The sequence below is a fragment of the Natrix helvetica genome (genome assembly GCF_964273705.1).
Source record: "Natrix helvetica genome assembly, chromosome: 1".
NCBI lineage: Eukaryota > Metazoa > Chordata > Lepidosauria > Squamata > Natricidae > Natrix > Natrix helvetica.
Window position 1 is genome coordinate 245,893,691 of NC_138548.1, and position 23,320 is coordinate 245,917,010.

The following is a 23,320-nucleotide window of genomic DNA, read 5'->3' on the forward strand; positions in this document are numbered from 1 at the left end:
ATGATGATACTGTAGGAAGTTAGCACCCACCCCTCTCTTGGAAAAATGAAATATTTTAGGAAATATTAAAAAGGACAGAATATTTCCCCTAAAAGGGAGGCAGAAACTCAGCATCCCCACCTTTTGGCAATAGATCATTAAGGCCTGGGTCAGCATATTCTACATAACAAAGATCTACCTTCTTTAGGTAGAGCCGCAGTAGGAATTGCCCAAAGACGTTTCGTTACCTCACTACCCAGCAAGAGTCAACCAAGCTTGGGATTCAAAAGACAACCTACAGAAGTTACTCCTGCATGGCCCCGTGGGAGTCTGACAACCAATCAAAACACAAGCTCAAATTCAAAGCCCAACAGAGGGAAATAAAACCAGGGCACTCTGAGCATCTCTTCCCTCCCCCCCCCCCGCCCGGATCTCAAACCGTGTGGTCCTGTCCATCATCAATAAACCTTCTTTCCAAACAACTTCCATCAATCCAGTGTCTTTTTCCCCACTTGGAACTGAGCCCAGATGGACATTTCTTCCATCAATACCTTTACCAACAACATCTGCCTAACCTAGGTTCTTGGAAAGAACTCATTAGATGGATTAAAAAATGCCAAATCCAGTCTAAACGTCTGGTTGACTGCACAACCAATCATAATAATACAATAATACAATACAATACAATACAATAGTAGAGTTGGAAGGGACCTTGGAGGTCTTCTAGTCCAACCCCCTGCCTAGGCAGGAAACCCTATACCGTTTCAGACAAATAGCTATCCAACATCTTCTTAAAGACTTCCAGTGTTGGGGCATTCACAACTTCTGGAGGCAAGCTGTTCCACTGATTAATTGTTCTCACTGTCAGGAAATTTCTCCTCAGTTCTAAGTTGCTTCTCTCCTTGATTAGTTTCCACCCATTGCTTCTTGTTCTACCCTCAGGTGCCTTGGAGAATAGTTTGACTCCCTCTTCTTTGTGGCAACCCCTGAGATATTGGAACAATGCTATCATGTCTCCCCTAGTCCTTCTTTCTCTTAAGCTAAACATACCCAGTTCCTGCAACTGTTCTTCATATGTTTTAGTCTCCAGTCCCCTAATCATCTTTGTTGCCCTTCTCTGCACTCTTTCTAGAGTCTCCACATCTTTTTTACATCGTGGCGACCAGAACCGAATGCAGTATATAATAAAATTAAACTTGCATATCACCCAACTCTCGATGACTCTGGGTGGCTCACAACCATCAAAGAAATTGCAACGCAATCAAGACAGATTAAAGATTTTTTTAAAAAATAGCAAGTGTGATGAAACAAGAGTTGTCACTCTCCCTTGCCAAATACCTGGCTGAAGGTCTCTTCGAAACAATCGCAGGCGGGAGGAGGAGGGGGGGAGCGGCAACCAGATCTCAGGAGAGGAATTTTGCCCCAGAGGGCTAAATGTTTGGTTTATGAAACCATTGCAATTGGCTACGTTCCCACAAATCCAAGTCCATGGCACCTTAATTTGCAAAGTGCAATGAGTAGGTTTATGTAACATATTAAGTTAAAACCAAACAAAGTACAGTGATGGATTATGCCTTGCCTGATCTCAGCATCTGCCCTAATGATCAGAATAACTCAGCAATGCTAGTTATTGCCTCCTATCAGTGACCTTTTATCTTCTTTTCTTCTCTAATCTGCTTGAGGAGGAGATGGGCGGAATTAGTGACTTATCAAGCCAGCAATATTTACCCAAGAGGACAATTTGTTCAAGAGGCCAAAAGAAAAAAAAAGCTCTCTTTTCGTACCATATTCATGACTTGTATAAATTTCTTTTTATAAAGCCTCTCTTTGGCCAATGTGATTATATTCCAGGAATTAATATGCTGAGCTACTCTTGGAAATGTTCTGGGGGGAAAAAAACCTAGCTACAGCACACACACACACACACCCCAGAATTTTTAAAATTGTGGATTGACGCAAGTACAAGCTGGACCTCTACAATATCCAACAGACAGGTTCAACAACATAATAAGAAATCCATTGGGAAAAAAGGAGCAGGAGGAAGTTGCATGTACTTTGGGCCTGTACTTTGCCCATCAATCCATAGCAGCATTTCTCAGCAGGTTGGATGGACTTCAACTCCCAGAATTCCCCAGTCAGACATTCTGAGAGTTGAAGTCCACACCTTTCAAATTTGCAAGGTTGAGAAACAATAGTAGTGGTATGTTAGTACAAAATCCAAGCCTCATTCTGTATTATATGTTCAAGGATACACTGAATATGTATTATTTATTTATTTTATTAAATTGGTTTAACACCCATCTTGACACATGGTAACTCTGGGCAACTTACAATGTTAAAAAGGATAGTAAAGGTAAAGGTTCCCCTCGCACATACGTGCTAGTCGTTCCAACTCTAGGGGGGCGGTGCTCATCTCCGTTTCAAAGCCGAAGAGACAGCGTTGTCCGAAGATATCTCCATTGTCATGCGACCGACATGACTAAACACTGAAGGCGCACGGAACACTATTACCCTCCCACCAAATATGGTCCTTATTTTTCTGCTTGCATTTTTACGTGTTTTCGAACTGCTAGATTGGCAGAAGCTGGGACAAGTAACAGGAGCTCACTCTGTAATGCAGCACTAGGGATTCAAACCGTTGAACTGCCAACCATTCTGATCGACAAGCTCAGTGTCTTAGCCACTTAGCCATCGCATCCCTGTTAAAAAAGATAGAACTATACAAAGCATATATATATCAAGAGGTGGGTTCCTACCGGTTCGGACCAGTTCGGCCTAGTAGGTAGTAACTCAGCCGGCCTTGCCCCCAAACTGGTTCTATCGGCAGCACCATAGGCTCTGCCATCTTGCTTTTTTTACTACTGTGCGTCAAGCATGTGCGTGCCCAAAGTGGGGAGGAGGGCGCCCAAAGCACATCCCTGAACGAACTGGCAGTAGAAGAAGCCGGAACCCACCTCTGATGTACATAGTACAAACAAAATATTATAAAAGTATAAATTATCAACTGTAACTAAAAGGGGAGGGAGAGAATAGGATGAGGGGGGGGGGGAGAGTGGGATCTGTTATTAATCTATCAACCACTTCAAGCATGAAGTTCCCTCATAGGAGCTCCAGGGCAACTGACAGAACCAGATCTTCAAGCTCTTACGTAAGAGGGTGGGAGCCGATCGGATGCCACACTTGTGTTGGCAAAAATGTATACATACAGGGGGCAATGACGGATTCTGGTTTATGGTGTAAGTTACAAATGCAGCTAGATACAGTTAGACTGTATTAACCCCCATTCCCAAACCCACTTTACATATTAGGTATGCGATTGTGAATCACACTACTACTATTCCATTTATTTGTTTGTTTGTTTTTACAAATAACTTAAGGTGATGAATATATCCCACCCATATTCCTCTTCCTATTTTCTGCACAACAGCAGCCCTGGGAGGCGAGTTGGCCTGAGAGAGAAAGTGATTGTCCCAAAATCACCCAGCTGGCTTTCATAGCTAAGACAGGACTTGAACCCATGGTCTCCCACTTACTAGCTTGATGCCGAAACAACTAGACAATTACTCTACCACTTTGTACTCCTTGCTTGTACTTTTTATATGTTTAAACAAGCCCACATCCTCCTCACAAAGTGTTTACCATCCTTGATGTTTTGAAAAATAAAGGCCTGCTATGTGTAGATGCTGTTTGCAGTTTGAAATAAGGAGAAATTCAAACAAAGAGAAATGTAACTTCACTCACTCAATGGGTTTTCCTTTGTCACTCTTCTTCCTACACAATAGTGGTTCTTAAACTGTTAGATCCACGTAAAGCCTTTTCTGATTAGGAATGGTGTCATTACTCCTACAAAAAACAGATTTTATTGTCTTTTGGCAGTGGTTGTCCCAAACTGGATCCTCAACTCATAAAGGAACAATTAAAAATGACTCCATTGCTCCAGGATATGCCCAAATTATCCCCAGTTTAAGAACTATTGATTGGGAAAAATCCCTGGAGTTTATTTTGAATCTTATTCCTCAGATCTGCTCAGAAAAGCCACTTGACTAGATCAATCAAACAATGTTGGTCTTCCATAGACTACCAGAATATAATAGGGATTTCTAATGCTGCTTTCTTTCAAATATATTTATTTCTGAATGTATGGAGTTGTTGCATTGCACAATTCGCCTACAAAGAGTCTTTCTGATCTTTTGGAATCTCTAGGGAAGACTAGAGAACCTCCTTTCATTGCTTTTTCAGAATAAAGGTAAATTTATCCACACATATATGCTAGTCATTCCCAACTCTAAGGGGTGGTGCTCATCTCCGTTTCAAAGCTGAAGAGCCAGCAGAGACTTCTCTGTGGTATTGTGGCCGGCATGACTAAACACTAAAGACTCATGGAGCGCTGTTACCTTCCCATCAAAGGTGGTTCCTATTATTCTACTTGCATTTTTACGTGCTTTCGAACTGCTAAGTTGGCAGAAGCTGGGACAAATAACGGGAGCTCACTCCATTACGTGGCACTAGGGATTCGAACCACCAAACTACTGACCTTTCTGTTCGACAAGCTCAGCGTGTTAGCCACTGAGCCACCACATCCCCATTTTTTCAGAATAGGAATAGGAATAGAATAGGAAGAACAACCGGGGAGGGAAAAGGGAGATATAAAGGGAGACAGAAGGTATAAGAAAAATCAGTGAATCCTCCACTAAGTGGCACCAATTAAGCTCAAAAACAACATTAAAGTCAAATTTATTCTAAAATGAAGGTTGAAAAACACCCCCTTTTCAAGAAATTGGAAGGCATGGTTTTGCACACTAGAAATAAACAGAAAAGTGGCTGACCTTAATGATAAAAAGTTTGAAAATATAAAGAGGAAAAAAGATGTTGCACCTTGCTGGTTCTTATGCCCCATAATTTGCTATTCCTTTAGTTGCTCCCCACCTAATGTTGTTGAATAAATGTTTGTCATGTGGCCCCTCCCTGTTTGTATCACTGTGGGCCCAATGACATTCTATAAATTTCTTTCTGCTTTTAGAGGGACAAACAATGCATTGGCATAGATTTCTTTTCCTTTGCATTATACAGAGGAATTATGCACTCACTCCCCCATCAGATTATGTACTGTAGTTATTAAAACCTGTGTGTGTGTGTTATTGCTTCAAACACAGTAAACTGATGAGTTAGGTGTACTCTACATGTACTCTAACAGACCCTGCCTCCCTCCAGGCTTGTCTCTTATAGGTCTGTGGGAGGGGCAAAAGCCACAAAGATATCTTTGAAGTTATTTCTGTCATTTCACCCCAACTGTGAAAGGAAACGGGCAAACCTACATTATTTTCACTTTTGTTACTTGAATTATATTGATGATGAGTACTAGCTCCCAGTTTCTTATTCGTGTGAAACTTTGAAAAAAAACGCACAGTCAATAAACATGCAGCCCAAATTAAATATAATGCTGCTGGCAGAATTTAGAATGAAGCCATGTATCACATACAGTATATTGGTAGGTATACTCTGCTCTTTAAGATAACAGTATTTTTTTTCAGATAACATTAGCTGCTTTTGACCCCTTCAACAAGAATGGGCAATCCTAGGCAACAAGAAAATTAGAGATGACTATTCACTCTAAATCAGAGCTTCTCAATCTGGCAAATTGAAGATGTGTGGACTTCAACTCCCAGAATCCCCCAGCCAAGACATATTCAAATTGCCAAGTTTGAGCAACATTGTTTTAGGGTTGCCTGGGGAATTCTGGGAGTTGAAGTCCACACATTTCAAGTTGTCAAGTTTGAGAAACAGCGCCCTAATTCATGTACCTGTGGTTTCAGGGGACATTTCTTGATGTGGTAGATTTGTCAAGCCTAACCCCAAACCTTCGCTATATGCTTTGCTTTGAGGCACTTTGGTGTAGGATTAAAGAAGACCAGAAAACCAGGAGACAGTGAGCTCTAGCCTCACACTAGGCACAAAGGCTATCTGGGTGACCTTGGGCCGATCACTTTCAGGGTAGAAAGGATGCAAGGGCAAAACATAAGAGCAAGCAACAAATATGATTAGGGGATTGGACACTAATACTGTACATATGAAGAACAGTTGCAGGTACTGGGCATGGCTAGTCTAGTGAAGAGAAGGACCAGGGAAGACATGATAGCAGTGTGCCAATATCTGAGGGGATGCCACAGAGAGGAGAGGGCCAACCTATTTGACAAAGCACCTGAAGGCCAGGGAAGGAATAATGGATGGAAACTGAACAAGGAGAGATTCAACCTGGAAATAAGGAGAAATTTTCTGACAGAGCAATCAACCAAAGGAACAGAAGTTGCCTTCAGAAGTTGTGGGAGCTTCATCACTGGAAGCTTTCAAGAAGAGACTGGACAGTCATCTGTCAGAAATGCTGTAGGGTCTCCTGCTTGAGCAGGGGGTTAGACTAGATGACCTACAAGGCCCCTTCCAACTCTGTTATTCTACTCTATTTACTTCCTAAAGGCCATGCCAAGAAAACTGTAGGAAAGTATTTCTTAATAGCCCACAGCAGATGCCAGCACTTAAGAGATAAAAAGTTTATTGAAAGTGGAAGACAAGCATCTAGATAGATACATTCATAAGCAAAGCAAATACTGCAGGCAGAAATCCATTCAAGATCGGATATTTTGAAACTCCTTGCAGCAAAGTTTGACAGCTAACAATGGCAGAATGGTAGGGCTAGAAAGCAGCCCCTCACCCAAGATCTAACACAGGGTGAAAGCCATTAGCCACAAAAGGAACTGCTTAACAACCTTTCAGAACACAAGGCCCTTCATTGCACCACCTCCAGAACAGTCCAAACTTCAAAATCACAGAAACCTGGGAGCTCAGATAAACAATAAACCAGAGGTGGACCAGATTAGCTCAGACAAGCGCCTAGGATTTGTATTTCCTCTTTTGCCTATAGAGCCCGCTATGACCCCTACATGACCCCATAGAAATCCGACAACAGACAATAGAATACATGTTCTTGCACAGGAACAGGAAGGTCAAATACAAAGCCCAAAGAAGGTATACAATCCAGCCACTCTCAATTTCATTTTGTCAGCTGCCCAGAATCACATGTGGTTGGTGACTCTGCTTCATCGATAAACTATCTTTCCAATCAGCCTCCATGTTTCCAGTTTGGAACTGAATCAGATGGATATTTTCTCCCAACACTTACAAATAATCTAACGAGCAGTTAGAGCTGTACCTACCAGGCATGAAATCCTCTTACCTTCGCTACCAGTTTGGAAACGGGAGCGTGCGCAGAGCATGCGTGATGACGTCTGGGCAGGTGGGCAGAGCCTCCCGCCGCTACTACCAGTTTGCCCATACCGGTGCGAACTGGCAAAATACCATGCCTCAAAAGGATAAAACTTTGCCAGAAGGATTTTTGATCTTCTGGGAGGGAAATAGAATTAGAATCAATTCAGTTGTGGAGGCAGAGGCCTTCATGAAAAAACACAATCCCCTCCTAGAGGACGAAACCATAAGAGGTAGTGAAAAAGGTGATAATATACAAGATATGAGGGAGGGAGGGGCTGCGGCTCCACCAGAGGACAGGGGGGAGGGAGCAATATTGAAAAGACTCAGGTCACAAAAACAAATGTATTTGAAATATTATTGTAATTGTTGATATATTAGAAAGTGGTAAAAGAGATGATTGAACATATTGTTGATACAATGTATAACAAGATGCTGTTTCTGCTTATCTTTTATCTTTTGTTTTCCTTTCTGTAAAAGTTGTGAGATTTGGAGAGATTTCTACTTTCAGCACGATGTAGCTGCCAAAAATTTTTGTATATCCACCTACCCTTCCCTATAAATGTTTAAAAACCAATAAAATTCTTTTTTAAAAAGGATAAAACTAAGCAAGGGGAGTGGTTACTATCTTGAGGAAAGGAATAGCAAAGTATATTTTGATAAAGCAGGACTTTTGAATTAATTACACCCCTAATCCAGCCATTCTGTGAGTAGGGATCTAACTCTCTCTCCCAAGAGATTCTTTGAGAGCAATCACTGCATATTCTAAACATTATAGTTGCACTGACCCACTTAAGAAGGTTGGGAATTGCTGATTAGAAAGAAATATGGGAAATAATGGGAACACATTTATTGTGCTAATAATCATTTACAATAGCTGGCAGCAGTTATCCAGGGTTTGATCCAATAGTATTTGCAATTCTATCCAAATAAATTGACACTTTTCTTCCAGATGTCCCAATACTGAGTTAACATATTTATTTCAGAATTATTGCCAGACTTTAGACTACGTTCTGATGTATGCTTGTTAATTTTTTTAAAAAAATCTTTTTAATCTTTTTTGTGCATGTTATTCAGTAATAACACAAGTTCCCTGAAAATGAAGTTGCTTATTTAAAATGCATACAGACATACATATGCATGTAAAAGAACCTGGCTATATGAATAATTTCTTTCAGATATTAAAAATGAAAAGCTAAGATTAAAGTGTAAATCAAGACAATAAGGCAGACAATTAAATGCTAGCATGATAAATCACACAAAGGAAATAAGGAGCTTTTTAAAATGATAACTAAAAATAACAATATCAAATTAATCTTTAAATGGTACAAAAATATTAATCAAATGTTCTACAATGTAATAGTATTAACACCATATATAACACAACAATGAACAAAATGTTTTTAACTTGTTATAGAGAAAACAAGAAACATTTGCTTAGAAGTCCTCTGTTTCATCCTTCTACTGAAAAAAAAATATGGACCAGAAAACAGCAAAATGCAACTGCTATAAATCAGACATATCTATCCATCCGATGTTACATATTATTGTAGTTATACTGTTTCTTGCAAAACGGATCAATAATTCTTGGTGCCTTAATAGATTCCAAATACTGGAAATAAACGTCAACAAACTAGTAGGCAGCCTTGACAAGCATCAACAGTTCTAAAATAATTTGCATGATTTTCAAGTGTAAAAGTCCTAAAACAAAAAAAAAGAGGTGTTTATCCCCAAATCCATTTTTTCCATCACTAACAGGATAACTGCAACAAATCTTGCTGAACATTCTATGGTGTACAACATGCACATTCAGTAGGAAACTTTTCTGTTGTTGGCTACACTTTGGGAAAAAAAAGTTACTTATTTTTTATAACAATCTGCCCCCCCCCCCCGTTTGCATGTGTGTGTGTATCTATGCACACACAGAGAGAGACAAATGCACACCCCTACACATAGGCATGTTGCATGCACGCACGCACACTCGCGCACACACACTTTATAAGAAGATAAAGCGTGCAAGATAAGGCAGATTAGCATTTAAGAACAGCTAAATGTGGCATAAATAATGAGAAGTCTGGGCAAGCCTTTCTAAGTTATTTTACTCAAACTGAGATGGAAAGGCATCTAGGATCAGGGAAATCTCAGCATGTAAGAATGTAGTGACTATTGCAAAGAAGAGGAAAGAGATTCCATGGAATCCAGATGTTTTAAAGAGAAAAGCTCTTATCTGCATCAACTTGGAGAGTCTATTCTTTAGAGCTAAGACAGCAGGCCCAACAAGTGCTGGAGCCAAACAAATGAAGCATTAAGGCAAGATGATTGAAGATAAGCAACAGAATTTTCCCTATTGATGTGTAATTTTTCAGCCTGTCGGCCTTTTGATGTAATCCAGGCAAGAAGCACTTGATTTAAAAGAGCCATCTGGAAATCAGATTAGTCCAGCCTAATGGGTAGGGAGCTTACCTTCAAGCAGGGCAAGGCAGGGCAAAGAATGTAGATTCATTATGAGTCAACACTGCTGAATTACCAACTGGAATGGATAGCAGTAGAAAGGCCCTGAAAGCACCTTCAGATCAGGTGAGTGGATACCACTGACTGATGAAAAGAGACAATAACATAACAAAAGCCCATTTAAATCATTAGGGAGGATCCAAATCAAATAGCTACAAAGGAATTTCATTTCTTTCATTGCAGCAAATTTCTGTGTATGGGTACAGGAGAATTACTGACCACCAAGGAGGCAGATTGTTTTGGAAAAAGGGAGAACTATAGCCAGAGATTTTTCCTGAGAACTCAACAAAATGGAGATGTGCTCCCTCAGTCAACATGTCTGTTAAGGCAGACAATGCACTGGTTTAACAACTTTCCCCACTCACAAAGCAACTAAGAGAATGAAGGTGAAACGAATTTCAAAACAAGTATGTGAAGAAAAAAAGAATGGGTCAAGAGGAAAACCAACATGCAATGCCTGGAGATGAGGTCCTGAAAAAGAGAAAGGTGAGATGTTTAAGAAGCAAAACACAATATATGCAGCAACACGTAGACATAATGGAAGACAGCACAATTTGCAAACATAAAAGACACGAGGAGACTTAGTGAATACTGTTGGTATACATTAAATTTATTATTCATTCATTTATTTATTGCTTGCTTGCTTGCTTTTGTTAAATTTAAAGCTGGCTAATCCCATTCTGACTTTTAGGTATGTTTCCCATTTTTTAACTCATGTCTTTAATTTCTTTAGTTTATTATTTCCCTCTCCTCTCTTTTTCGGCATGGCAGTTCCGCTGAAAGGGAACAGTGTGGTGTTATTAATTTTGACAATTGCACAGTTTAGTTTATTTATTTATTTATTATTTATTTATTTAGTTTGTCACTCATGTACAAGATAACAGGAATAAGAATAAACATGAATAAGAACACAGGAAATGGGTACAAACAAATGGGGACAGTAGGAGAGGGATGGTAGGCACGCTGGTTTTTAATCTTTTTTCTTTCTCGTGTAAACTACTCAGGGTGGGGGAAGAGCAGTACAACACAGAAGTAAAGTAACAGCATTAGTATCAGCTGCTTTCCAACAGAAAGATTTGCAGACTGATGTGCTAATGAGATGGAATGGATTTAAGGGTGAACACCAGGGGACCCGGCATACACTGACCTCATTTACTGCAGCATCACCTGCCAGACAGAATTGGGTAAAGAGGAAAAGCTCATAAACCAAGACATGTTCACAAGTAAAACTGAAACCGTTCAGATATTTCCAAGCTCTCAGGAGTAGAACTGAATAGCAGACTTTCAAACACTTTATAGATTTGAGCAAGGAAGTTGAAAAACAATGTAAGTCTGGAGCAAAAAATATGCTGTCGCTCCATTGAACTATTCCAAGGGCAAACTAAGTAGCTAAGGGAGCAGACCACTACACCAGATGGAACCAAGAGAAGGGGCTGAAGTAGAAAAGCTGTGAGGAAGATGGGCAGTTTCTGTGTGTGTGTGTGAGAGAGAGAGAGAAAGAGAGAGGGGAGGGAGGGAGGGAGGGAGGGAGAGAGAGAGAGAGAGAGAGAAAATGCGAGCGCGAGCATTATTACTTCTTCCCATGCTCCAAAACCCGAAGGCCAAGAGATGGAAAGTTCTCAACTAGGGTTAGATAAATTCCCATGAATTTCTGGGCTGCCACAATTCAGAGTTCCACTAGAAGGAAACAAAGAGATAAAAAGCATCACACTCTTGACACTCACTTAGGGATCACATTAATTATTGTGGTCCAGATGCGATGCCCCAGTGTTCATAGCCATTACCAACTCAGCTTTCCTTTGCAGTACTGTTCAATTCTGGGTGAAAAGGGAATGTCAAGTCTATAAGTCTGCCAGAGGGCAGAATAGTTTCCCGGAGAGGTAGGGATTGATTTAACTGGTTCAATTTCCTTTAAACTGACTCCTGCTAGTACAGAAGGCCTAACTGGTGCATGGGCTCTAGTTCAGATCTATCAAGAATACACTGAAAGCATAGATACAGCCCAGCCTTTTTATTTTTATGATATACCAAAAAAGGGAGGGAGGTCAGAAATGAAAAGAGAGACAATCTACTGTAAATTATCGAATTATTCAGTCAATAAACACTTAATTTAGCTCCTGTCCAAGCTATTGCTATAAACCTAGTTTGGAATGCTACATGGAAAGAATTGTTCTACAGATCCGTATCTTCCTATGTAATTTTACTGTTTCTTGGGAAATTAGATGATTGAGATCAACTCCTACTAATATTGCTCCTATATAATATCCTGTGACTTGAAGCAGTGAGGGTCATTGGATGACCTAACTGGCACTGAACTGTCCTCAGAGTACGATTCAGCTGTAAGAAAAAGCCCTGTTGCAGGAAATCCTTAGACTGAGATTAAGAAGTCACAAAGTCAATCTCTGAGAAATTCCCATGAATATATGTAGGTGTTTGTCAGATTTGTGCTCTCTTTCTACTCTGAAGAGTGTCATGCCAAATAACAAAACATAAAAACAATATAATAAAAAGTCAAACAGGTGGATTAAAGGAGAGATGTGGCTTTACGAATCTCCTAAAGAGATTCACACAACTTTCAAAGGAGTGTATTTTGCAGCCTGGGAAGATGACAAGGGAAAACATTTCTTAGCTTGTCAAAAAAAAAAAAAAAAAAAGGATCAGCTCCTTGTCTACCCTAATTTCCTAATAGGAGATGCAGGCTCTTCGGAGGGCCTTAAGTCATTTAGCATTCAGCCAGCAAGAGGAAACTAGAAACCAAGTTCTGGGTTCTTATCGGAACTATTTATTCTTGGTCTCCAAATTATTGCCATGGAATAATAGGATTGGATAGTAAAATAAAGGGAGGTTACATGCCCAAGAGCTATTAGTTGGGGGTCAGAGAGGAGAAGCTGAAATGGACAAGCCAAACAGAAGGCAGGTAAGCCTTCTCTAATGATTTGCTCAAGAATGTAGATGAGAATATTCATTATTGATTATAGTCCATCTTCCATCCAGGATTTATAGTGGTATACATGGGAATCCCTCTTCCAATTTTAACAAAACTTTTTTTTTTCAGCATTGCTGTAACTTTAAACAGTCACTGAACAAATGGATTGGAAGTCAAGGACTATCTGTATTTATTATTATACACTAAAATGTGAAGCAAGGGTCATGGTGGTTCAGTGGCTAAGATGCTGAGCTTGTTGATCAGAAAGAACAGCAGTTCGGTGGTTCGAATCCCTAGCACCGCGTATGGAGTGAGCTCCTGTTACTTGCCAACCTAGCAGAAGCAAAAGCATGTAAAAATGCAAAAATAGGAGCCACCTTTGGTGGTAAGGTAACAGTGTTCTGGCTGCCTTTGGTGTTTAGTCATGCCGGCCACATGACCACGGAGACGTCTTCAGTCAGCGCTGGCTCTTCGGCTTTGAAACGGAGATGAGCATCACCCCCTATAGTTGGGAACAACTAGCACATATGCTCCAGGGGAACCTTTACCTTTAAAATATTAAGCAGAGACAGTTTGCTGCAGTGGTGGAGGTATTGACTAGAAACTGGGAGACTGAGTGTTAGTTCTGCCTTAGGCACAAAGCCAGCTGCATGACCTTAGGCCAATCACCTTCCCTTAGCTCTAGGAAAGAGGCAATGACAAACCATATCTGAAAAACTTTGCCAAGAAAACGGCAGAGATTTGCTCAGGCAATTGCCAAAGACAATACCAATTCTGAGGCACCCACAAAATACACATAGCACACCTAATAAAATACATGAAAAGAACACTGAAGTTCCAAACAAAACAACAGAGAACAAGAGTTTCTCAGGAAAGACTTGCGAGAGATCCCATTCAGATACGTTACATTTTAGTTTACGTTTATGATACGTTACATTTTAGTTTACGTTTACGATAACGTTTACATCGTTTTTAGTTATTTGTATTATTGTCTGTATGGTTTTAATTTGTACCTGTACACCGCCCCGACTCCCCTAGGGGAGAGGGGGCGGTCTAGAAGTCTAATAAAATAATAATAATAATAATAATAATAATAATAATAATAATAATAATAATAATAATAATAATAATAATAATAATAATAATAATAATAATAATAATAATAATACATTTGTGACTATCTTTCCATTTAGCTAAAATCGTCTTGTCAGTTTTGGATTGTATAAGATCCATTTTGTCTCGCAAGGCGCTATCTCCTGCACATATGGGAGTGCAATTTGAGGTATTGGAAGGTGTTTGTGGCATACAGACGTCTATTTAATATCTATTTAGGACAAAAACAAGCTTGATTCCCCATGTCGGGGCTTCAAAAATAGGTTGCAACAGACTTTTTCAGAGATGGGTGTTCGATTTGGGGTGGCCGAAAGATATTTCCGTGGTACCGTATCCAGTTCCTTGCTCTTTTCATTCCCAGATAAGTAGATATACATTACGAGACCGCCCAGAGCTTAATTTGAAAAGATATTCCTGTGTCCTCAATTGACTGGAAGTTTATTTTATTTAATTAAACTTAATTAGGTTTCAATGTCACCGAAGGCGATTGTGCAATTCTGTTTTCCATGCAAAAAGAGCTGTTTTTCCATAAAAGAAAATTTATATTTACCTTGTAAGATAGTACCGACACTCTAAAACAGGGGTCCCCAAACTTGGCAACTTTAAGACTTGTGGACTTCAACTCCCAGAATTCTCCAGCTGGCTGATGTATTCTGGGAGTTGAAGTCCACAAGTCTTAAAGTTGCCAAATTTGAAGAACCCCTGCTCTAAAACAGCAACCCGGCTTCGTGGAAGAAAGTGAAAAAAAAATTTGTACCACCTGGACGGCCAATAAAGAAATATAATGAAGAAAAAGGGGCGGGTCTTTTTATTTGCATGTTTCCGCCTCCGTTCCCGTTTCCGATTGGTCTTCGCCTTTGAAAGGCGTGCTTAGCGCGTTGCAACGCCTTTCTCCCGGATTTCATTGGCCCGACGACGTCAGTCGCAATGGTGCCCGCCCCTCTGATAAAATGTCAATGATATTCTGGAACGCTCGGACGCGTTCCATTAAAGTTGTGATTGGCGGAGCCGAGGCTTCTTAATACAATCGTAATCGGGATCCTGTTGGTCTCAAATCGTTCCGCACCCGCCCTGGAAACACCTGCTGCTGCTCCGAAACAGGACCGGCCAGATTGCTTCGGGCTAGTAGTAGTCCCTCCGAAGTTACTTGCTTCCTAAGACTTCGCATCCTTCGAGTAACTCGGAACGCTCTTGATCCCGGTTGAAATTCTTGGGACGTTTCACCCATCGAAGAAGAAACATGGACAACGGGGGAGGGAGCGAACTGCGGCTCTTGCCACGATTGTGCTGCCCAGAAAAGGGACCGAACGGTTACGGCTTCCATCTGCACGGGGAGAAGAGCAAAACGGGCCAGTTCATCCGGTTGGTGGAGCCCGATTCCCCGGCCGAGAAATCCGGTCTGAAGGCTGGGGACCGCTTGGTAGAAGTGAACGGAGACAACGTGGAGAAGGAAAGCCACCAGCAAGTAGTGAACCGCATCCGAAATTCGCCCGGCTCGGTCCGCTTGCTGGTCGTGGACTCGGAGACCGACCAGCATCTGCAGAAGCTGGGCCTCCAATGCCGCGAAGAATTCATCCGCGGGCTGCCTGAGACGCCCGAGCTGAGACGCCCGAGCAGCGGCGAGGAGGAGGAGGAGACTGCCCAGCAGGACCAGGAGGACGAAACGAAAGCGGATGGAGAGGAAAATCATCACACTCCCCAGCGGGTAAAAATCTAGGTCTCGTTCGTGCGGGGGGGAGGGAGAGGTTAAGCAATGCAGGAGGTCGAAAGGCTGACCTGCAAACGCGACAGGCAGAAATACAACAGGCCAGGACTTCCCATCACCGAATCGGTCGGGGCTCACCACTTCAGGGTCCCCACCCCCACCTTTGCACGAGGATTTCCGAACGTGGCACTGCGGTGGCCGGCGGAACTACCGGACACCCCACTGAATTTCTTGCCAATCGCTGGGCTCAAAAAAAAAAAGCAGCACAAAATCTCTTTTGGAGTTGGGGGTGGCATGAAGGAAACCTAGGCTAATATACAATTAAGTGGGTTGGGCGAGGATTACTCAGGGGAAGAACCAGGAAAGCACGTTAACAATGTTTAGTGTGTGTTTTTTCCAAGCAAATCTGGTATGGCAAGTAGTAGAAGGCGCCTGGAAGTAAGAGCGAATGAAAAGTTTTGGCTGTTGGTTGATAAATGGCAAAAAACAAGCCCCAACTCCCCCTTCACCCGTTAATTCCCTTGCTGCGTTAGAGATAAGGTGGTTTCTGTTGTTATCGATGAACTGCGTTACTCTTTAGAAAGCAAAGAGTAGCCATGTTGACTAGAGAGGGAGGAGGACGCGGAGGGAGAGAGATCCAAGGGAAAGCAGCAGTTCTGTGGCGCCCCTTCTTCCCACCGCCACCCCGGTCCGGGTTATTATTATTATTGAAAGCTGTGGGTGGCTTCCGCCGGGTGAGAGCCGGGCAGGAGACCTGCTGGCAGCCACACGGTTGCGGGGCGCTGCCTTTGCCTCGGGGCTTGCGGTGAAGCTGAGGGCAGACTTCGGATGAAAAATTGAGGAGAGGCTCTGCAATGTGAGCCCTGCCGATCTCGGATGTCTGCTGCGTTCTCAGACTTTCAGAGATACCCCCGTGGGAAGAGAACCGGGCATTCCTGGGATCCCGCGGCCCAAAGCCAGTTCGGGGTGTTCCTTTAAAGCTCGGGGAGGGGGCGTTGTCTGTGCCTCCCTGTGTTAGATCGGCGGAGCGGAAAGAACGCTCGAAGAATTTGATCCTTGATCGCGTCGTTTTCCCCCTGTACCTGAATTAAGAGATTATGTGGTGCCTGGTACTCTTTGTAACAACTCCGCCTCCCCTATAAAACTTTTTTTTTTAATGGTACACATCAAAGCTGAAATCCTCTTGGGCCAACTGCCTTCTATCTGCTTCATTCCAGATGTGCTAAAGCTACATTTGGGAATTATGTTCCAAATCCCGAGTGTGCCTTATTAAAGAAAAGACTATCTTTCCCAGTAGTTACTAGAAAAAATTGGGTGTTGCCTTCCACTTAAATCTTACTGCACAAATGTAGTTAGGTCACCTTATTTTACTTCATTATGTCATCACATTCTATCAAAAGTAAAGGTGTTTTTGTGTGACAGATAGGACTGCCACCTTATTTGCATGTGTGCTAATTTCTTTCCTCCCTTGCTCCTTTGCTAAATCAAGAGAGGAATTTGTTAAGTTTTTTTTTTAAAAAAAAGCTTTAAAAATAATTAGCACCTTCCTGCACACTTCCTAAACTCTGGAAGGCATAGAATAAATCAAATCAAGTACTTACTGCTTATTGAGCTACCATAACCTGGTATTAAGCATTTGGTGAATTTTTAATTGTCTCAGTGAAACTGGCCCCATCTTGAGCCCTGAAGGGCACAGAGAGCTTTGAATTTTTAAAAGAAGAGGGGTAGGAAAAAAGAAACTCTGAACAAGAGGCTGGAACTGTTGTTTCCTGAAACTGAATCTTGTTTTCCTACCTATTTTTTAAACATAAATCTATTCAAGTTTTTTTTTTTTAATTTTATTTCCCTAGAAAATTTAGTGAGCTCAGATCTTTTCTGCTACTTTTATACCTTTTGGATTGCTTTATAGAAAAATTAAATCTGCTCCACTGATTTGAGAGGTAGATTTAATTCCAAGATATGACCAAGTACTGCTGATCACAACTTGAGGAAGAAGATCGCTTTGTCAACTTGCTGAAACTTGAAGCTAAGCTGACTTTGGGGAGAACAACAAAAGGGTGCTGTAACCCAAAAGGCCCTGTTTGGTGTATCTATTAGCTTAGCCTCTCCTAAGGATAGGCCATACATTAGATCGTACTTACATGCTCATTTAGCTATTAAGACCTCACACTTTTTAAAAAATTGATATCTAACATGGATGAATATATAGATTTTCTCTATAGTCTCCAAATATATAAGAAATGAGCTGATGATAAAACAGTTCCGTTACTTTAAAATCCTATTAAAATAATTTTGATTGGCAAGCCTTTCTCTCTCTTGGAAATCTAAAACGTCGTTTCCCTCGAGGTCCTGTGATGGATATAGCGATATGCCTGCTTATAGATTTGTACTGAAGCATTTTTGACTTCCCCTGTTAACAATGAACTTTTGAGGGAGAGATGGGCTTCAGTCTTTTGTTGTATGAACCTTCCTTGGGATAGCTCCCAAAACAAATGTAGAGGTCCACTGAAACTATTAAATTGAGTTTTAAAAACTGAAGCAATCAAAGAAAGGTTGCCGATAAAACGTGCAAATAGATCATTCTCAGGTCAATAGTAACTCCCTTTATATTCCAAGACATTGCTCTGGTACTGCTTTCTGTTTCTGATTTTGCTTGAGAGGAGGCTTAGGAATATGGATATGAACTGTTTGCTGAAAAGCTTGTTGCAATGCAGGGGAGTATGCATATGATCCTAGATGTTTGAAATCAGGATTAGGGTATTTGGAGTCCTCAGTGTGGTTAGACTGACAAAAAGACGGGCTCTTTGGAGCTCTGGCCAACACTGAGAATGTGTTTACTATTAAGCGTTGATCAAACTGGATTTAGAGCAATATGGCCAGCAACAACCTTCTGTGAAATAGAGAAGTAATTTGCCTTAAAAAAAAAATAGGGGAACGCTGTACATATAGGGAATGTAGAAGAGAGTGAAGTACAGGCTTCCCACGAACAAATCAAGTGATTGCGATAAGTGCTGTAATACAAAGCTCGATTAGATTAGTTTTAAGTCATAAACGTCTGCTATGGGGCTGGGGAATTCCTGACTTTGACTGGATTCATATTTGTGGAGAAATGGTTATAGATAAAGACTTAGCAGGGGTGTTTGAAATGTACAGCTGTAGTATTAGAAAGGACACAGTTTTGGACTTGAGCCAGCTTTGGAATGTTTAATACTGGTGGGCAGTCTGGTACCTTTTAAATATTTCGGACTACAGCTGCCACAAAATCCCTACTAGACATGATCTTGCCTATACTCCTGTCCAAAAGGTTGGGGAAGAGAACAGGATTGACATTAACTGAAGGGATCCCAGTCATCCAGAACAACAGTTCTCACGTTGCAAATTTGGACTTATTACTGAACCTCAGCATTGGCTTATAAACATTCCTGCTTCTTCATTCTTGATTTCAGTCTACTATAAATCCTTAGCTACATTCCTACCCATTCTACATTCTTGGCTGCAGCATAGATTGATTGATTATGGGCCATCAAACCAAACTCTTAGCAACAGCATACCAGTAGGTATCTCCCAAAGGTGCTTTTTTCAAAAGGCAACCGGAACTTTCTGGTTTTTCTTTGAAGATGTTTCGCTTCTCATCCAAGAAGCTCATCCAAGAAGCTTCTTAAAAGAAAAACCAGAAAGTCCATTTGCCTCTTGAAAATAGCACCTTTGGGACAAGTGTGACCTGGATGACTTGAGAATCTCCATATACCTGTCCGTAGGTAGATTTTATCCAGGAATAGATTTTCTAGTTCTGTTAGTACCAATATCAGCTGCAGTTGCAAACATATAACTCTATATGTCTGTATGTGTTCAATGTGAAAACCATATCTAAGTTGAATTGATATGTTGAGGTTTAAAAAGTTTAGATGCCTTCAAATCGGTTTAGATGACATTTTAGTGCATTTGAGAAAAGTGTCCCCCCCTTCCCCCCCCCTTTGGAAATTCAAATAAAACTGACTTGATTTGACATCTTGATTTGAATGTCCGGATCAAATCAAACTGGTTTTTCCAAATTAGATTGATATTCAAATAGCAGATTTCCTGATTTGAATAGATACAAGAGTACACAGTGACATGAAGCTTCAGTGGCATGGAAAGTTGATGAAGAATTGCAGGAAGATACAGAATCCAGAATTCAGTACTTTTATCCCTCTGAATATTGTGGTAGGAATAGCCAACGTATAGGCTGTTTAATTGGGGCACCAAATCTTACAGACTCCACTATGATCTATTAAAAAAAATATTGAAGAAATATCCTTAATATGCTACCACCTATAATATTTTGTGACAAAGACAGAAAATTACGGTACCTTTATTGATTTGATTCTTGTTTCTTTGGGCTTGATAGATTAGAAACCATATGCAAATCACTGGAAGCAGATAGTCAAATCTGCCTTAGTTAATGGTTACGTCTTGGGAAGGGGGAGGATTCTCGCCATTACCAACAAACAAGGGTCCTTGGTTGTTTGGAGCTTCTAGGCATCTGGAATTTTGAAAGTGCCTTATGGGCATTCTGACAAAATGGCTGCTTGGGAGGGGATGAGCTAGCCCACAAACACCCATTTATGAGAGGGTTGCAGGAAAGCAAGTGTGGTTCATTTGCTCCCTGCAACATTCTTGACCCCTCCCCACAGAATAAGTCTAAATGACTGCCTCATTTTCTCTCTCTTCTGAGCATGCCAGCTTGTTTTCAATAAAGCAATGTCCTGCAGCTACTCATCATTTTTATTTTCTAAGAAGGCTTCTGGGCCCCCCAGAAAGCACGGCTGGGAGCTGTCAGCTTCCCATTTTTATTCCCATTTGAAAGAGAAGATCGATGAAGCAGGCAGAAATTTACTACTCCTTCAATGCTATTATGGGACAAAGTAAAACGAATTACTCACATTTGCCAGTAAACAGGTAGTTGTGCTCACATGCCACAGTCCTCCTGAGAATCTTTGCTTTCTGTTGGATGTCTCTCAAGTGTCCAGGATTAACTCTGCAAAAGAGATCTTCACCCAGATTCAGAATCCTACATTTCCTGGGAAGGTCTGCTTCCCAAAATAGGATCAATGATAAACTCCATATTCTTAATCTGGGTTACATTTCATGGGCTAGGTCAGTGGCATGTAAAGAAAATCCATGGATATGCAGCTTTGTTATGAAACACCCTAAGAAAATTGCCTGTGTACCATGTAGGGACATGATGGCAAACCTGTGGCATGCGGAGTCATATTTGCCAGCACAGCAGCCCTTGGCAGCCCATACGCACACTGGCCAGCTGATTTTCCGCCTTCTGGAGGCCCGAGGGAGGCTGTTTTCACCATCCCCAGGCTTCAGGAAAGCCTCCGGAGCCTGGAAAGGGTGAAAATCCCCCACACGGGGTCGTGCACGCATGCATGGGGGGGAGGTCGCATGTGCACACGCAGGTGGGGGTCGCTCACACATGTGCAGGTGGGTGGGCATGCACACGCATGATAGCGTACACGCACACAGTTTTGGCACACCTTTAGAAAAAGGTTAGCCAACATTGATGTAGGGTTTTGAAAGCTGACCTGTGAGAGGTAGCTAAATAGTTTACTAAATTCTTTTGGGGGCTGACTAAAGAATGGAGATACAGCAGTATGTCAATCAAGCTTTTCCTGGGATGTAAATGATTTTAGAATTATTATTATTTTTGCTGCTGGCAAATATAGCTGCTTTGTCACTAAGTTATAAGAAGTCAGTTTTTTTCTGCATTTTCCTCTTCCTCTCATGGACCCCCAATTCATACAGTATCTTTCATCTGGCTGAGCATTAGTTTGCACTGTTCCAATGTCAAGGTCTCTTATAACATTGATAAGGGAAGAAACCCTTATAAGTTGATAAGGGAAGAAAGGCATGTGAGCATTTAGCCTGTTTGTGTAGTGTGAACATATTTCCAATGTATGTGTTATTGAGACCCACCCTGAATTTCACTGAGTATAATTAATAAATTGTTGTTGTTGTGAAGTCATGTCCAACCCATCGCGAACCCATGGACAATGTTCCTCCAGGCCTTCCTGTCCTCTACCATCCTCTGGAGTCCATTTAAGCTCATGCCTCCTGCTTCCGTGACTCCATTGAGGCAGCTCATTCTCTGTCTTCCCCTTCATCTTTTGTCCTCAGTCTTTCCCAGCATCAGGCTCTTCTCCAGTGAGTCCTTCCTTCTCATTAGGTGGCTAGAGTATTTGAGTTTCATCTTCAGGATCTGGCCTTCTAAAGAGCAGTCAGGGTTGATCTCCTCTAGGACTAACCAGTTTGATCGTCTTGCAGTCCAAGGGACTGAGAGTCTTCTCCAGCACCATAGTTCAAATGCCTCAATTCTTTGGCGCTCAGCCTTCTTTATGGTCCAACCTTCTCAGCCATACATTGCAGCTGGGAAAACCATAGTCTTGCCTATGGGCACTTTTGTTGGCAGGGTGATGTCTCTGCTTTTTAGCATGTTGTCTAGATTTGCCATAGCTTTTCTCCCCAGAAGCAAGTGACTTTTAATTTCTTGGCTGCAGTGCAGTCCCCATCTGCGGTGATCTTGGAGCCCAGGAAAAAAATATCTGTCACTACCTCCATTTTTTCCCCATCTATTTGCCAGGAATTGAGAGGGCCGGATGCCATGAATTAATAAATACATAGTTTAAATAAAAATGGTACACACTTTGTGGATACATTGATCGGTGTCAGCAACAGCCTTTTTTGTACTTTCTCTAGAAAGTACTCTAGATATGTGGACCTCAATTCTCAGAATTCTTAGTGATGACTTTGCTAACTGGGAATAGTTGTATAAACCATGATTTCTATACCACAAAGCTTGACTTCATACAACATGCTGAACTCAGATCAAAGAATGTACATTAAGGCATACTACAATGTATGAAGCATGCCATTGTTTATTCAGAAATGTCAATGTGAAACTTAGCATCACTGGTAATTAGTGTATGCTATCCAATAATAGATTTCTTCAAATGCCTCAGTCATCAGTGGTCAGCTTTTGAGTTGGTGAAAGTCCCCGAAGTCATTTTAATCTAGTACAGTGTTTCTCAACTTCAGCAACTTTAACATGGGTGGACTTCAATTCCCAGAATTTCATAACCATCCAGTCCACCTATTTTAAAGTTGCTGAGGTTGAAAAACACTGAACTAGCACGCCTAATCCTTACTAAGTAAGCAGAATTGTATGCCTTTCCATCTTTCCTATTTTTGCAACACTTTGGTAAGGCTTACATAAGAGTAAGCATATTGTTTGTACTTGAAGGAGTTCCATTGTCATTTCTAATTATTCATAATAATTTTCTCTTTATGAATAATTCTTATTCAAAGATTTAAAAAGCAATGGAAATGTAGAAGAGAAAAGAAGGTAAAAGAAAACTGAATAACAAAACAAACTCTAAAAATAAATATCTAAGTCACTTATTTCTAATTTTCTTTGGAGTAGTTACACATACAGCAGTTATCTATATTCTTCATTATTGTGCATTGTAACTTCCTTCCTCCCATCAACAAATTTTTAACTTAATAAATCCCAAAATCAGCAGTTTGCTTTTATACATTTTCAACAACAACAAGAAGAAAACAGTAAAGTGTTTTGATTTCTTTTTCCAGTAGCTGTAGTCCTCTCCTTAATCAAACAAATCAATATAGCCATTTCTACAAACTCAGCAATCTTCACAATCCATCTCTCCATTATTGGTGCTTTTTAATTTTGCATTTTTGTGCATATAATAACCTTGCTGAGTTATCATATATAAAACCAAGTGTCCATGAACCTTTTCTAGCTAAATGTTGGTAAGTCTTAA

The 23,320-nt window shown here is 41.0% G+C and overlaps 2 protein-coding genes across 3 annotated transcripts in view; one reads left to right on the plus strand and one right to left on the minus strand.

Moving 5' to 3' along the window:
* CD300LF (CD300 molecule like family member f) overlaps nucleotides 1-14,530 on the minus strand; it is a 116,402-nt gene extending 101,872 nt beyond the window's left edge. Inside the window, exon 1 of one of the 2 annotated variants that reach the window (XM_081966560.1) lies at nucleotides 14,337-14,530. The gene's annotated coding sequence lies outside the window, so the exon portion shown is untranslated. Of the gene's footprint in view, nucleotides 1-9,699; nucleotides 9,823-14,336 lie in introns of those variants that run through there. The other variant, XM_081966559.1, reaches the window with a different exon arrangement.
* A 199-nt stretch (nucleotides 14,531-14,729) lies between these two features.
* Nucleotides 14,730-23,320, plus strand: part of NHERF1 (NHERF family PDZ scaffold protein 1) — a 72,840-nt gene continuing 64,249 nt past the window's right edge. Inside the window, exon 1 of the mRNA XM_081966546.1 lies at nucleotides 14,730-15,491. Coding sequence (XP_081822672.1) covers nucleotides 15,027-15,491 — 465 coding nt within the window. The 5' untranslated portion in view covers nucleotides 14,730-15,026. The remainder of the gene's footprint in view (nucleotides 15,492-23,320) is intronic.